Here is a 15,845-nt window from a genome sequence, read left to right on the forward strand (position 1 = left end):
CACCATTCAGAGTTAAAAAAAAAAACCCTTTCAGATTCTTTCTACCTCGTTTATGAAGAAACTATTAAAATTTGCTAATTTCTTAAAAAGAAAAAATAAGGTGAAACTCTCACTTATGTCAACTCTAAACATACTCTAGCAAAAACTACACAAATAAGAGTAAAAAATATATCATAACGTATTATGTTAAGAACAGAACCCATTCTAAGCTGTACCATAAATGCAAGGAGAGGAAAGGACTTTAATAATGCACAACCTCTCTGTAAATCTTAAGGAAACATCATTCTTAATTCTGTTACCACCAAGGAAGGAAGACACAAGTGTATATAGAAAAACAATTGCTGGCCTTTCCTCTTCCCCATGATAACAGAACAAACAAAACCTAGCAAACATTAAATAACTCTTTAGCTCCTTTTTGCTTTGTCAGCTTTGGAAAAACAGAGCAGAAACAGCATGGTGGTCACTTACACTTTTTGTCTCAGGTTGTGGGCTGTTGTTTTTTAATGGATATTGCCAAGGGAGTAACAAACACCAGATATTCTATTCGTCCAAGTGTAAACTGAAACCATGTCCTCAGAATGAGAAAGCTTGTGGGCTTAGTGAAGATAGGGCTACAACCCTAAGGAAGGTGGCGGTGAGGGGAGGCTTTCCTAGATCTGTGATGTCTTCTCTTCAGTAGCCTGGTCTAGTTCCCACTTCAACTATTCATTTTGGGTTTCAACTCAGCATGTCCACTATGATGTTTATGTTCCCTGGAATGTACCAGTAAGAAGGGGAGATGTGAATGTTCTTTTTGAAGATGCAGCTCCTGCAAGTCTCCAGCAATAAGCCCTTTGAACTTCTTCCTCCTTGCTCATTCAGACTGTAAACTGCTACCCTGCCGTTTGGGATGTGACAAGTAAAGTCTTGTTCAGGAGAACCTCTGGTGATAGAAGGAAGGCTGTGTATGCTTCTGCTTGTTTTGTTAAGATTTAATGCACCTGCTGGGAATTTTATGGCAATACTACAGCAACTGAATAATTACCGACTCTAGTTAAGGCCCAAATTCATCTATAGCTCACATAAAGGGATTTGCAAAATAGAACTGGTGTCTCAACTACACTTCCATACTCAACCGTCAAAATGACTAATGTCTCAGGGTCTCTTGCACTAACTTTTAATTTCAAAGCAAGGGCCCAAGCAAGACAGACAGTTGCATAAATAAAGAGCTACATCTTGGCTTTACGTATACAAATGCTAATAAAACAGTTAGAAGTTTATGATGTAAGATACGAAACAGGATTATTTATCACACTTAACTAAACTGAAATTTATGTCAAACATAACATTTTCAAAAACAATGGATTTCATCAAAGGAAATAGTATTTTGGTAGAAGGGGATTGGGGAAAGATAAATATAACTTATTTATTCCAGAAATGGGAGTAGAAAAATCGGGGTTTGTTTGTTTGTTTTTGGTCTGAATTTCCCCCCAGAAAAACATTTCTAGAACTCCAAATTCATCCACTTTCAGATAATTAGAGACTGTGGGAAAGAAAAGTCAAATAACCTAATCTGGCATTGTAATAAGCATTATAGAAAAAGTATATATAAAAATATTTGACAGCTTCATTTTTTTCACTTTTTTTCCTTTTAAAACCAAGGTAAGCAACTGTGTTAATACTGACCAAGTTGTCTAAGAAAGTTGTTCCATATTTCCATCATTTTTAGTCAAGTGAAAATAAGAGAGAAAGGGGAAAAGGAGTTTGCATGAGCATCCTGAAAGAGATGCATACTTTTCATTGAAAAATATGCAGCATCCACATCTGCAAAGTCCTATAGTGTATTCTTTTGTTTCTAGAACCCTTGGACCCCGCCCGCCTGCCCGCTTCCATCTGGGCTGCGGCCCAAGGAACTCCCTGCTGCCCCGGAGGACGCCGCTGCCTTCTCCACCTGGCAGCGGCCCTGGTGAGGACTCTTTGTTTGCCGCCGCAGCGGCGTCTTTGAAAGGGGAGGGGCCAGGTGAGAGCGGCCCCTCATAAGCCGGCTCGCCGGCCTCCCCGAAGAGGACGCCGCCCGCCCGCCCGCTTCCATCTGGGCTGTGGCCCAAAGGACTCTCCTTTACCCCTATACCATCGGGGAGGAGCGCCAAGGACAATTTGCCTGGCGCCACTGTTGCGGTCCTTTTGGAGGGAGGGAATTTGAGAGGGGGGGTGTAGATTTTATTGTCAGGGGATTGTTTTTCTGCTTTGTATTATACTGCTTTTTCTGTTTTGTATTACTGTATACTGTTTTTTTCTGCATTGTATTATGTATTATGTACTGTATTTTTATATTGTTGGCATTGTATGGTATTGCATTGTTTTTTTCCTGTGCATTGTTTGCTTTGTATTTTGCTTTGTATTTTGAGACTCTGTTGTAAGCCGCCTTGATCACATGGAAAGGCGGGGTATAAATAAAACTAATAATAATAATAATAATAATAATAATAATAATAATTGCTTATGTAGCCAAAGTTGCACCACAAACAAAAGGGATCAGGTTCAAAGAACCCCCCCAAGTTTCCATTCAAAATCATATTTACAAGAAGAAATACTATAGAGGACAACAGAACATCCAGCCCAATAAGTACCTAACTAAGGTTGCATCTGCACTGCAGAATCCAATTTGATATCATTTTAACTGCCATGGTTCAATGCTATGGAATGCTGGGAATTGTAGTTTTGTAAGACATTTAGCCTTCTCTGTCAGAGAACTATGGTGCCACAACAAATTCCAGAATTCTACAGCACTGAGTCATTGCATTTAAAGTGGTGTCAACCTGGATTATTTCTGCAGTGCAGATGCAGTCTAAGTGGGCATTAAATGCCTACTGGCTGATGGAGAAGGTTAAAGGGAAAAGGGAGCAGGAAGAAAGAAAACAGTGGAATGGACTGAACTCACAATAGCAGCACTTCATTTCTCAGCATTTTCTTCTAGCTGCAACTTGTAACACCCAAGTTCTCCAAGCAGACTGGCTGGCAAATCAATTTTAGCTTACCTAATATTTCTAGTCTCTTAAATCATAACATCACACTCTTTTGGCATTTAAAATAGAAACATCCATCCAAGTTATTTGATGAGATATATTTGACGATGTGTCAAAAATATTTCATTCCTTACCTTTCAATATTCCTGGTTTTTATAGTATCACAAGAATTGTGCTGCTCTATCACAACCATCTTCATGTGCGTCAGTGTTCAGCCTGAAAGCATACCCTTCCATGTATTTCTAGACAGCTTACAAGCAGCCAGTGCAGAAACAGCTGGACATCCCCCCGTCCTATTGCTTCTATCCAACATCTGATAAACAAGGGGCTATTGGAATTTGGCAAAAATCATATCATACCTGAATATGGAGATTATTTTTTGCTACAATGGATAGCAGCTATAGACCTATTTCTGATGAATTTCACCACTACCTTTTAAAAAACTAACAGATATAATACATTTTACAAGTTAATAATGGAAGGTACTGAGCAGTGATTCCCTTATTCCATATAAAACCACTGCCAATAACTTTTATTATATGGTTATAAATTCTATTTCTATATGGGAAACAGATATACCACCATAAATACCCTTGGTCTGCCTGATTATGGAAGAAAAGCAGGATCTGACTTAATTCATACTATGTATCTTGTGGTAGGGTATGAAAGCATCTACCCTGAAATCCTTCAAAGCCACTTTTAGATACATTTAATAATAATAATAATAATAATAATAATAATACTGTTTATTTATAGCCCGCTTTTCCAAAAAATGATCAAAGCAGGATACAGCAATATACAATATAAAAACATACAATATAAAAACATCATAAAAACATCCCAGTAATAAAGCACAGTAAAATTCACAAGAATAAAACCAAAGAAACAAACTAGCTGGATAAGCAACTGTATAACGGGGGAGAATAACAAATGTCAAGGCACATGGGGGAATGCTTGTTGGAAGAGATAGGTCTTAAGTTTCTTTCTGAACAGGTCAAGGGAGGTGACAGAGTGGAGCTCGTCGGGAAGTGAGTTCCAGGTCTGCAGGGCGGAAACAGAAAATGCCCTTTGAGAAGACGAGGTGTATCTCGTCTTGGGAACCCTTAAGAATTGCTTCCCGACCGATCTGAGAGTGCGGGGCGGATTATATAGGGAGTGGTGGTCCTCCAAGTACCCTGGGCCCAAGCCATTTAGGGCTTTATAGGTCATTACCAACACCTTGTATTGTGCCCAGAAGCGGACAGGCAGCCAATGAAGATCTTGCAGAATCGGTGTTATGTGGCTAGTCCTGGAACATCCAGTGACCAACCTAGCTGCCATGTTCTGTACTAATTGAAGCTTCTGGGTTTGGTACAAGGGTTGCCCCATGTAGAGCGCATTACAGAAATCCAACCGAGAGGTTACCAGAGCATGTACCACCGTTTCAAGGTCCCCCCGGCCCAGGTAGGGTCGCAGCTGGCGTATCAGCCGAAGCTGGTAACAGGTGCTCCTGACCATCGCATCCACCTGAGACGTCAGGTGGAGCGACGAGTCCAGAAGCACCCCCAGACTGCGAACTGAGTCCTTCAAGGGGAGTGTGACCCCGTTCAGGACAGGTGGACAAATTTCCTTTTCCAGGCCAGGAGAACCTATTACGAGTACTTCCGTTTCCTCTGGATTCAGACTGAGTCTGTTTTCCCTCATCCAGCCCATTACCGACTCCAAGCAGGCATTTAGAGGAGAGATGCCATCCCTAGTCACATTATCAGTTTAGTTGGGCTTCCCGCATTCCCAATTTTAAGTAAGAAAAAACACGAACAAACTTGTATCCTACAGCTGACTTCCTATTTTAATTGGTAAGAAGATATATCTTCATAGTACTGGGGTTTTCATAGGAACTTCTAGATTCTAACAAATTGTTACTTTCTATTTTACAATTTGTGGGACTATAGAAACCAGCACTTTTAAGTATATTGTAACTGAACCTAACCTGGGCTGATCCTAAAAATTCCGGAGGTGAATATAAAGTGAACATTTTTTGTTTCATTTTTGTCTTTAATGCCCCCTCCCCCCATTATATCTAAGTATATCACATTTTATGATGCAGTACAGTATTCAAATTTTTTATGAACAGGTATCATTTTAGATAATAATGATGATAATAATAATAATACAAAAATTAGTTAGTGAATTTTTATAATCCAAATACTCCATTTGTAAATATTTGCTCTATACTTATTAAAAGGGAAAAAAGAAAGGAAAATGAGAAACGTACACAAAAGCTTCCAGCTTTGCATCATTAAGATATTGCAAATGCTTTTATGTATGGGATACATCTGAAGGAGGTGAAAGGAGTCTCCTATTTTTTAAATGCACCACATTCCATATACCCACTTCCTATCTATGTTCCTCAGAATGCTGTTCCAAAGAAAGTCTGTGGAAAGGAATAAACTCCAAAAATTCTGAGTGGTATGGAGAGAAAAGTAAAACCCTTGTAGATGATGTGCTTGTGTGATCCAAAGCTCTTGAGCTCTCCTACTAAAGTAAGGTTCCCCCTGAAGGTCAGGTGGGGATAGAGCCTCGAGCTGCTGGGGATGCATCAGCTTTCTTATCCTGTCCTTTTTAGCTTGAGAAGAAAGGGATTTTCAGTGCTCACACGCTGAGGACAAATGTAAAGGTCCTAAACATTTAAGACACCATACATGCACATCTGTCAGTGACACAGTCACACCAAAGCGGAGAGAAAGCCTTTCCTGAAAATCTTTCAAGCATTACGGCATGTACCAATACTACTCCCTTGTGAACTCCCCAGAGAAAATTAGCCTGCAGAGTACCATGAATGAACTGGCCCTGTGGTCTGATGGCCTCATTCCAGCCCATTTAAAGCACCAATTGTGGGCTGTGAATTGGATGAGGTCAAAGATAGAGAAAGAGCTATCTTGAGTTGTAAAAAAAAAGAAAAAAAGAAAAGAGGGTGTACACCTACAGCTTTACGTTTGAAAGCAGAGAAAGTAATGGAAAGTCATAAGAATTGGCTTTAAAGAAGTTAAGGAGGAAGAAAAGTTGAGAAGGAGGATGAACAGTAAAGAAAAGGAAAGAAAGCAAGAATTTAGAAAAGATTGTGGGAGAATGATGATGGCTTATGCAGATGACAGATTTTTAATCAACACTTCAATTTTGTTTGCCTTCAGTAAAGAAATGTCAAATGATGCTGGCTCACATCTTCTTCTACCTCTCTGTCAATAGCAACTTTGGGGTGAAACAGATGGCCCCGATGGCGTGGCTTGGAGCCACTCCAGTTTAGGCTGGATTGGGGCCATGGTAAACAAATGCACGGCCCCAATCTAGCCAACCTCTGCCCCAAATAAGAGCAGGAAAAATCTGCTCCTATTTGGGGCGGGGAAAAAGCCACCCCTTTGCCTCTGAAACCAGTTTTGATGGCTCTGGCACATATGACATCTAAATGCCACACCCCCAAGTCGCTTGGAGGTAACTTCCAGGTGACTTGGGGGCATGGTGCATGTAAATGTCATGCCCCCCTCCCCAAGCCAGCTTGAAGCAGACTGAAGCTGCCAGTTTGTTTTGGTTGTTTCTTACCTATCCCTAAGTCCCATAACAACAAAACATTTGAAAAGATGCATGTATGCACTTATAAACACTTTTTAACAGATTAAGGGGGGGGGGGAAGCACAACCCAATAGAACCGATAAAAATGCCTATCTAATTATATCACTATGTAATAGTCTCAGTAGTAAGGGAGGTAAGACTGGCAAAAGATAATAAAATGGCCAAATGCAAAAGGAGGTCAGGATCTTGTATCCATTATAACCAGAAGAAAGAATTTCAGAGGTGCACCTTCTCATGTAAGCTTGAATAAAGCAGCACCTCCTGAAATTTCCTCTCCCACATAATTCTTAAAGTGTTTCCTTTGCATCTGGTCAGCCTGAAAGACATAAAACAGCTCTTCCTCAATTACCACTCTCCTAAGAACTATCTGCCCAGGAGACTCATCAAAGTCTACTTCTACTAACTTTTCAGAACACATGCTGAACACTTGGTTTAAACATCAAATTAGTAGGCCTGATATGTGAAGACACTGGACATTGCATCCCTTTTACGTTATTACTATCATTTCCAAACTTATGCACATTTGCATTTTATTCTTAGTGCATTTTGGAACTAATTCTGCTACAATGTTGAGAATGAATTGTGTAACAAGAAGGCAAGCAAAGCTGGTGAGTGCATGTATGGATGACACTGCTGATCATCATATCATAGCTATGGGTGTCCTAAACACATATGGGTTCTGTTTAAGTTTACATGATCAGCAGTTCTCAGTGATTAGCTAACTGTCTTTTGGAAGCTCTATGTTTTTTTTGTTATTTTCTACCAGGTACAAAATATTTAATCTTGGAAATATTCCCATTCTTGGAAAAAAAATGAAAAAATGCAGCTTTTTTGGACCTCAGTTGCCCAATTCTTCAGCTTGGCCATGGTGACTGGGATTTTCTGGGAAGTGCAGTTCAGGACATAACATTTCCAAGTTCCTTGTCAAAGTACCACATTCATTTAATGTGCACATATGGCCAAGAAGTCATGCATATCAGGTGCTGATTTCAGATGCAGGTCAGCATCCCCTTCATTTCAAAAGATGCATCCAGCTACTTCAAGACAGCTCAGATGAACACAGTGATGTGCAGTGCTCATTCTGAATTCATCCATGTTGGCAATACACTGTCAGAGTTATTTTGTGCATGTGGAGGGCTGTTTTTACACACAGCTCTCTCCTCTTGGCTCAGAGCACTGATCTCTGAAACCACAGTAGCCAACTTCAGAATCTCTCAAAGGGCTAAATCACAGCAAATGGAAATATGACATGACTAGATATACAGATAGCTATCACAAAGTACTGGGTAAAGAGACCATCAATTAAAAGCATTATTTAAAAAATTATCACTATGACAGATAATAGTGCAATAAAATATAATATCAAAGAGTAGAGGGTGGAATAATTTATTTAGCCCCACTTGAGAGCAAGACTTCCAACAGTCTTTGCCAGTCCTTCTCTGAAGCTAGGGTAAGCCATTCTTCCACTTTCCACTATACTCTCACACAGGTTTGCAACAAGACACTAATTTGGAGGGTTGAGGAAGGAGGTAAGGGTGAGAATAGAGAGGGAGCTCTTTTTCTTTTATTTTGGTAATTATGCAAAAGCTGGTGTCCTGATGGGGACACGCTGCAAGAATTTTGCTCTCACACAAGCTCTAGTGACATATTCTCAGATAAATAAGTGCCAATTGTATCCAATTGAGTTGGCAAAAAAACCAAAACATCCGCTAGAATTACCGGATTGGTAGTGCTTGTCTTCCATGTGTGGGTGTACTTCAGCAGATTACAGCATACTTGTCTACAAGCTCTACTACTGAAAAAAATTCCACCTACATAGCCACCTACATAGTTATCCCGTGCGGACCAGCCGGGGTAAAGCTGCATGTGGAGCTGTCGTTCCTTTCTGGCTAGTTCATAATATTTAGCTTGCTCTTCTCTGGATAATGCATGCCACTAAAGAGAGAACAAAGACAGAACAACAAACAAAACAGCAAGTCAGTAATGTAAGATGAGCTAAAAAGGGTATAATTGTGGGGGTTGGGGCACCCTACCCCATGAGAAAGTGAAAAACCAGAGTTGACCACAGAATTGCCATGGAGGACCTAGAGATTCCCTAGGCGCTCTAGCATGACTCTATGGTCAATTCCTAAGGAGAACATATTAATCAGATCTGTGAATCATCAAATCCGTGAAAGGGAAACCAGCGGAGGTGGGGGGGGGGGGGGACTATTTATATTCAGATTTCAGGAAAGTTCAACTAATTATAGGAGCTAAAATTAATCATAATGAGTGACATTAATAACTACAATCGACCCTTCTTATACACGGATTGAAGCATCCATGGTTTGAAAATGTTCAAAAGTGTATACATTTCAAATATCAAACCTTGATTTTCCATTTTTTATAAGGGACACCATTTTTCTATGTCATTATATTTAATGGGACTTGAGTGTCCACAGATTTTGTTATCCACGGGGGATCTTGGAACCCAACCCCAGCGTATAAGAAGGGTCCACTGTATTAATAACTCTGCTCCATCTAAGTTAGCTAAGACAATACGGGTTGAGTATCCCTGTCTGAAATGCTCGGGATCAGAAATGTTCCATATTTTGGGTCCCCCCCCCCCAGATTTTAGAATATCTGTATTTGCATATATGTACAAAATGAGATATCTTGGAGATACGAGCCAAGTCTAAACAGGAAATTCATACCTTTATACACATAGCCTGAAGATAATTTTATGCAATATTTTTTAATAATGTGGGGCATTAAACAAAGTTTGTACACATTGAACCATCAGAAAGCAAAGGTGTCACTATCTCAGCCACCCATGGAAAAACATTTTGGTTTTTGAAGGATTTCAGAATTTGGAATTCGTATTTTCCCTGGATGAGGATTAACCTTCCATTTTGAAGCCAAGCCCTCCCTCCAGTCCATCTGCTTTGTCCAGGCCTCGGAGGTAGAGGGGAACTGCTGGACCTCTTACCCTCTCCCTCCACCACTCCCTTCTCCTTCTGTGTCATGTCTTTTTAGATTGTAAGCCCGAGGGCAGGGAACCGTCTAACTAAAAAGATTGCATGTACAGCGCTGTGTAAATTTACAGCGCTTCATAAATAAAGGTTAATAATAATAATAATACTCAGTTATATACATGAAACCTTTCATTTCTGAAAAAGGAACGGTATAAGGCTCTAAACAGGGTGCATCCTTAACCAATATGCACTTGAATGTGGCATGAGGGAAACATCAGTAATATAAGTATTGAACTCATGTCTCCCTTCTTTACTTACCAGTTTTTGTAACTCTGGTATACCTCCTCCCATCCCACAGAAACAGACAAACCAAAAACATACAAACACACAGTCTGAACACTGTAGCATAGCCTTTCCTTAACCACCTAACTTCCAGACTGAAACTATAGTATAATCATTCCCAAATGCACAGCAGCTTACAGCTCTTATTTCACATGTAGCCTTCCTTTGTCTACAGAATGGCTGATTAAGCTTCAATAACATACTTGATTTCCTTCTGTGTAGAGCATTCCTAAAAATGTGTAGGTAATGGTACATTAAATACCTGTCTTCCTCAAACTGGTGTCTTCCAGATATGCTGAACTACAACATCCATTGTGCAATAGCACATATTGGCTTGGATGTTGGCGTTGCAGGAAATCAATATGCTGGATGAGCTGACATATGCCTTAGAACAGACATAAATTAGAAACACAGAAAATTACTGGGCCACAGCAATATCAAAGGAGGATTAGGGAGTAGAAATACCAAAGGAGAGCTAGAAAGTAGGACCTTCTGATGATGTATTATGCAACTATGGTGCAGACACTCATATAAGCATAATCATTATCCTTATCCCCCGTTTCCTTTGACTTGAAACAAGGAAGTTTCACAACCTAGCACCCTACAACAAAAGAGGGTGCTACTGCAAGTAAGCACTGCTTCTAGTTCCGTTGGTCAGGCAAGTGCCTTATTTATGACTAAGGTGGATCTGTGGGTTGTTTCCCATTATTTTAGCTGCATTTAACATTCCTTTCCACACATAAACTTACACAGACATTCTTGGACTGGTTACCTACCCTTCGACCAAGAATTTGATTGATGGCTGCACTCTCTTTCAATGTGCACTCTGCTACAACTTTTGCTCTCATTTCCTTCATATACAACATAAATGCATTAAGAGGTTTCTTTATGTGTGGCTTCTTTTTCTCCTCTTCTTTTTTGGAGTCCTGATGTTTTCTGGATGGTTGACAGAAATAGACAAAAGGTATTTGTTTAGCACATTTTGAATTCTACCATGCACTTAATCCAATCTCTCCCTCACAATTAAAATCACACCACGAGGGGCAATCTGACTTTTATTTTGCCCTTCAAATTCAACAGAGTGGGCAACTGCAGCAGGCCCAAGGGCCACTTTTCCAGTTGGTCAAGTGTAAGACTGCTCTTTTCTGCTTTTGAAAATGATTTCCAAGATCAATGTCTGCTTTTAGCCTCAGACGTCTTCCACAGGTCTTCCTCTTACCAACTGTCGAGTGTTTTTTTGGCCTAATTCAGTAACATTATAACCACAGCATGACTTCCACCAGAGCAAACCCCCAAAAAGTTAAGGACCACTGCTAAGGGTCCCCCCCCCCCCCCGAATCCAAGCATCGCTGTTGAATAATCTCAGAAACATTTGATACGATTCTTGGTCTCCCCTTAAATTACAAATTATTTGGTGGGAGACTGTGGGATGGTGTATTAAATTAAACAATATTGTGCTTTCTCTGTGTCAGTTAATTCCTCCCAGAAATTATTATCCAAACCTTTTTTTAAATGATCAGGATCACCAAATAACAGAGAATGTCATATTTTATACTAAGGCAGAAATCATAAGGCCCTATGGAGGTTGTTGGATTGCAACTCACAGCAGACCTAGCCAGCACAGTCGATGGTGAGGAATGCTGCACAGTTCTCAACTTTGTTTACTGGTTCACTGGCTACTCCACTGTCAGCAGATCTCTAAGATCTCAAGCAGAGAAGTATTTTCCAGCCTTGCTACTGACAGAAGATGAGCTCTTCTTCAAGACACTTGTCAGTGTTCAAGCCTCATAGACCTGGGATCTTTGGACACTACACAGTTATAACACTATGATTCCACAGCTGCATCCTATAGAATCCTGGAATTTGTAGTTTGGTACCATTTCAGGGGTTGGCAAAACCAACTCTGAGTATTCCTTGCCTAAGAAAATGGTATGACATTCATGATGTCCCCATAATTTGACAGGCAACTTGAAGGCAGGCAAACATGCATGCACACACACATACACACACTCATGGTTAATTGTAATCTGGACCAACTGAATTATGTCCATTATTTAGCATATAAAATAGATAACAGTGAATCACCACTGAGTTGTTGTATACTATGTCGTCATCAAATCATGAATATACAGATAAGTAATTCCACATATCTTCAGTTGTTAACATTTTTGTTCAATAACTTGGTTCATTCAAAAATTAAACATGTTTGCCTACAGGCCCACATATCTATACATAAATGCACAGACCCTCATTAAATGAAGGAAATAGACTTGTTTTCTAAATGGAGTGGTATTCCTTAAAATTATTTGATATCAGATCATGAAGAAGAAATGAGGAGACCATACTCTGAGCAGACATGCTCATAAAAGCAAGTCTAAAGCACCCATAACACAGAAAATTTTGCTCCACTCCTGCATTTTAGCATGCAGAAGGTAAATTGACTTCATCTAGTGATCTAAATCCAAAGTTACACTGGCACTGTTGTGCTGATGTAACAGAAACTTATTTCCCTCCCATCCTTCCTGTATTCCCCAGGAGATCTTGCAACCTGGCTCAAGGTAATTTTTCAACCTACTAAACAAGGTTTTGGGTGTATGGTAGTGCAGACTGCCTCTTCTTCATTTTGTTGGTGGAAGGAAGTCCATCAGCAGACATCCCCTTTGAATACTGACCCTTATCTGCCCAGTAAGAACAGGAAATAGCAGTGTTCACTTCTACATTTATGGTGGAAGATACAGAACACAGGAAGCTGCCACATATCGTGAATCAATATTTTAAAGACAGTTTTGAATGTAACGAATTAAAACAAACTTACGAGCTATGGAGTGAGCCAACATCATTCTGGGAAGATTCTTGTTTGACTGTTGGGGTGACTATGGCTGGATGAGGGATCCCAGTCGTATGTAAACTATGATGTGGTGGGACCATGTGTGGAGGGAACCTGGAGGAGAGGAAGCTGTGTAAATCGTCAGAATAAAAATGAATGAAGGGGGAGGGGTGTGTACACGCATATAATAAGCACACATAATCTAGACAAGCATACAAAAGCTGACAGCAATAATTAACAACATGATTCTTCTACTTTCATCAAAATCAATCATTCATTTTTTGTCAATGCTAAGAGAAGACTTTAGAATTTCTAAAATCCTCTTTAAATATAACAGTTCAGTTCATGAGCATGGATGAAAACATAATGAAAATTTCATTACATCAACCTGAATGTAAAGCTACACTACTCATAGTAAATTGTGGGACACCAAATCCTGGAAGTTTGAATTTCTGATCTAAACCTCGAATATGAAAGGATTAAAGGATGACTGTTGAGTTGCTATATATTACTAGTTAATTAAAGTTTTAATGCCACCACAATTTATGTGCTGTTCTTCATCTTATTGACTATATATTAACAATATATTAACTATATTCATCTTATTAACTATATATTAACCAGGAGTCATGGTGACGCAGTAGTTAAATACCAGTACTGCAGCCACTCATTCACAAACCATAAGGTTGTGAGTTCAATACCAGCCAGGGGCTCAGGGTCTACTCAGCCTTGCATCCTACTGAGGTGGCTAAAATGAGTACAGTGGTACCCCGGGTTACGAAAATAATCCGTTCCGCGGCGCCCTTCGTAACCCGAAATCTTTCGCTAGCCGAAAAAGCCATAGGCGCTAGCGCTGGAAGCCGCGATTTCGTGCGAAAAAGCGCCGAAAAGCACCAAACTTTTTTTTCGTAAGCCGGAAAAAAAAACGTAACCCGGAACAGTTTTTTCCTATAGAATTTTTTCGTATCCCGGAAATTTCGTAACGCGGTGCTTTCGTATCCCGGGGTACCACTGTACTCAGCTTGTTGGGGGCAATTAGCTTGCAGTTGTAAACTGCCTAGAGACTGCTTAGTATGGTATGAAGAGGTATATAAATGAAGCTGCTATTGCTATACAGTGGTACCTCGGGATACGAAATACCCAGGTTACGAAATTTTCGGGATACGAAAAAATCCCATAGGGAATCATTGTTCCGGGTTACGAATGTTTTTTCGGGTTACGAAAAAACTTTTGGTGCTTTTTTCGGCTTTTTCGCACGGAATCGCGGCTTTTCCCCATTAGCGCCTATGGCAATTCGGCTTACGAAGGCTTTTCGGGTTACGAAAGCGGCCGCGTTACGAATTAATTTCGTAACCCGAGGCACCACTGTACTTTCTTTAAATTAGAACCTGTGGCTTATAATATGTCATCAGTATAGAAAATCAAACTTTAAATTATTTGGGTGCTATTTGGCTTAAAAGCAAGGTCAGAATCAAGATTAGGGTAGAAAGGATCTTAAATAAGGATCACAAGTAGAGATGCATATCACCATACTACAAGTGTGCCTATCTCTTTCAAGCATATTGCACAGGAAGTCATAGAACGAAGCACCTGTATTACAGGTACACAGGATATGAGTGAACAGAATTTTTTTTTAAAAAGGGGGGGGGGGGGGGAGATAAAGAGGAAAAGCAGGAAAGGTTTGAAAAGAAAAAAAGTGGCATGCCCAATGCAATGAGAGGAAGCTGAGATACACAACTGAAACTTGAATTCTAATGGGAATAGTGCGATTGCATAGTATATTCCAATAGTCATCTTTTACTAAACAATAAACACAATTTCCAATCTGAAACAGTCAAGATTAAAATAGCTTCATGTGTTCAAACTCATACAAAGTAACAGATAATTTATTTCTCCTTTTTTTTACAGAAATGCTGATTTCAGAGATCTGTTGTCAGCAGAACTTCTCTGCTGGCTAAGATTTACCAGCTGAATAGCCAAAAAAGAATGGACAAAGGTAAGGCAGGAGGTGAGTTTCACCAGAGCCAAACCTTCACTAATTCAGAGACACAGCCACAATGCCAGCACAAAAGTTAGGGCACAAGGATAGTTAGCCCTAATTTCCAATATTCTAGGCTGTGAAATGTTCAGCTACAGTACTGCTTCTATATCTGCCTATATCTGATTAAATGGTATAAAATAAATGGGGTCTAATAGTATCCACATATTTTCCTTCTACTAAATAAATGCTATCCTTTTACCCCACAGGAAAATCAAACCACTGGTTGTGGTGATATCATGGCAAGAAAGAAAAACCCTACTCCTGCACAAGGGGTAGAAATCTTGCAGCCCTTGCGAGACCAATGCCCAATGGAAAATGGAGTGATGGATGATTACTTTGTTCTGGTTATGGAGCCTGGTTAAATACAGTAAAGCCCTCTTGGAGTCAGTTTTGTATGCTAACTATGCAACATGGGGAAAAATTTGCAATGGACTTCCTAATCCTTGGCTGACTACATTCCTTCAGCAATATGAGTATGGGGTTGTCAGAATGGGCTCTTCTCCAGGATGCCAAAACTCAAAAGCACCAGCAATAAGCATAATGCTAAAACTCAACGGCCACCAAGAAATCTAAACAAGAATTTCTTTGCTGGGAAAACTTGTGCTTTTGACCCAGAGCACATTATCTGTAGTCTTCATAGTTTGCTTTTTTTTCCCTTTTTTTAAGGCTAATAGATAAATTATGTGCAACATGAATCCACTTTCAACACAAAATTGCAAATGATCACTCAAATGGGCTGAGGAACTGAAGCAAAGCATGTGGTAGCCAGTTCACACCAAAGCCCTCCAAATCTAGAGCAAGAGCAATGTAAGGAAATTGTTGTATTGGCTTTATTTTGATTTTGTGATAAGAGGCAAAGACAAAGAGTGGAAAACCAGGTGTACTATTGTTTCAAAAATGTGCTGTGTTTACTAATGAACTCCTGCCTTGCCGAAATGTCATTGTCAGGACCAATTTTACGTTGCTTTTGATGTAGTAAAGCATCAGGTGTCTTGATCATATTTATAATGTTTGTATGAAGGAGATTCTTCCAATGTGAAACAAAATGGAAAGTTCTCACATCACAGAGA

At 39.8% G+C, this 15,845-nt stretch overlaps 1 protein-coding gene across 26 annotated transcripts in view; it reads right to left on the reverse strand.

Moving 5' to 3' along the window:
• TCF7L2 (transcription factor 7 like 2) overlaps positions 1-15,845 on the reverse strand; it is a 248,517-nt gene that overhangs the window by 13,797 nt on the left and 218,875 nt on the right. For 12 of the 26 annotated variants that reach the window (XM_042456236.1, XM_042456243.1, XM_042456235.1 and 9 more), the window contains exons 8-10: positions 12,723-12,863; positions 10,684-10,843; positions 8,427-8,546 (exon numbers count right to left, since the gene is read on the reverse strand). In XM_042456236.1, coding sequence (XP_042312170.1) covers positions 8,427-8,546; positions 10,684-10,843; positions 12,723-12,863 — 421 coding nt within the window. The remainder of the gene's footprint in view (positions 1-8,426; positions 8,547-10,683; positions 10,844-12,722; positions 12,864-15,845) is intronic. The other 14 variants (XM_042456238.1, XM_042456244.1, XM_042456246.1 and 11 more) reach the window with 3 other exon arrangements.

The sequence above is a fragment of the Sceloporus undulatus genome, chromosome 3 (genome assembly GCF_019175285.1).
Source record: "Sceloporus undulatus isolate JIND9_A2432 ecotype Alabama chromosome 3, SceUnd_v1.1, whole genome shotgun sequence".
NCBI lineage: Eukaryota > Metazoa > Chordata > Lepidosauria > Squamata > Phrynosomatidae > Sceloporus > Sceloporus undulatus.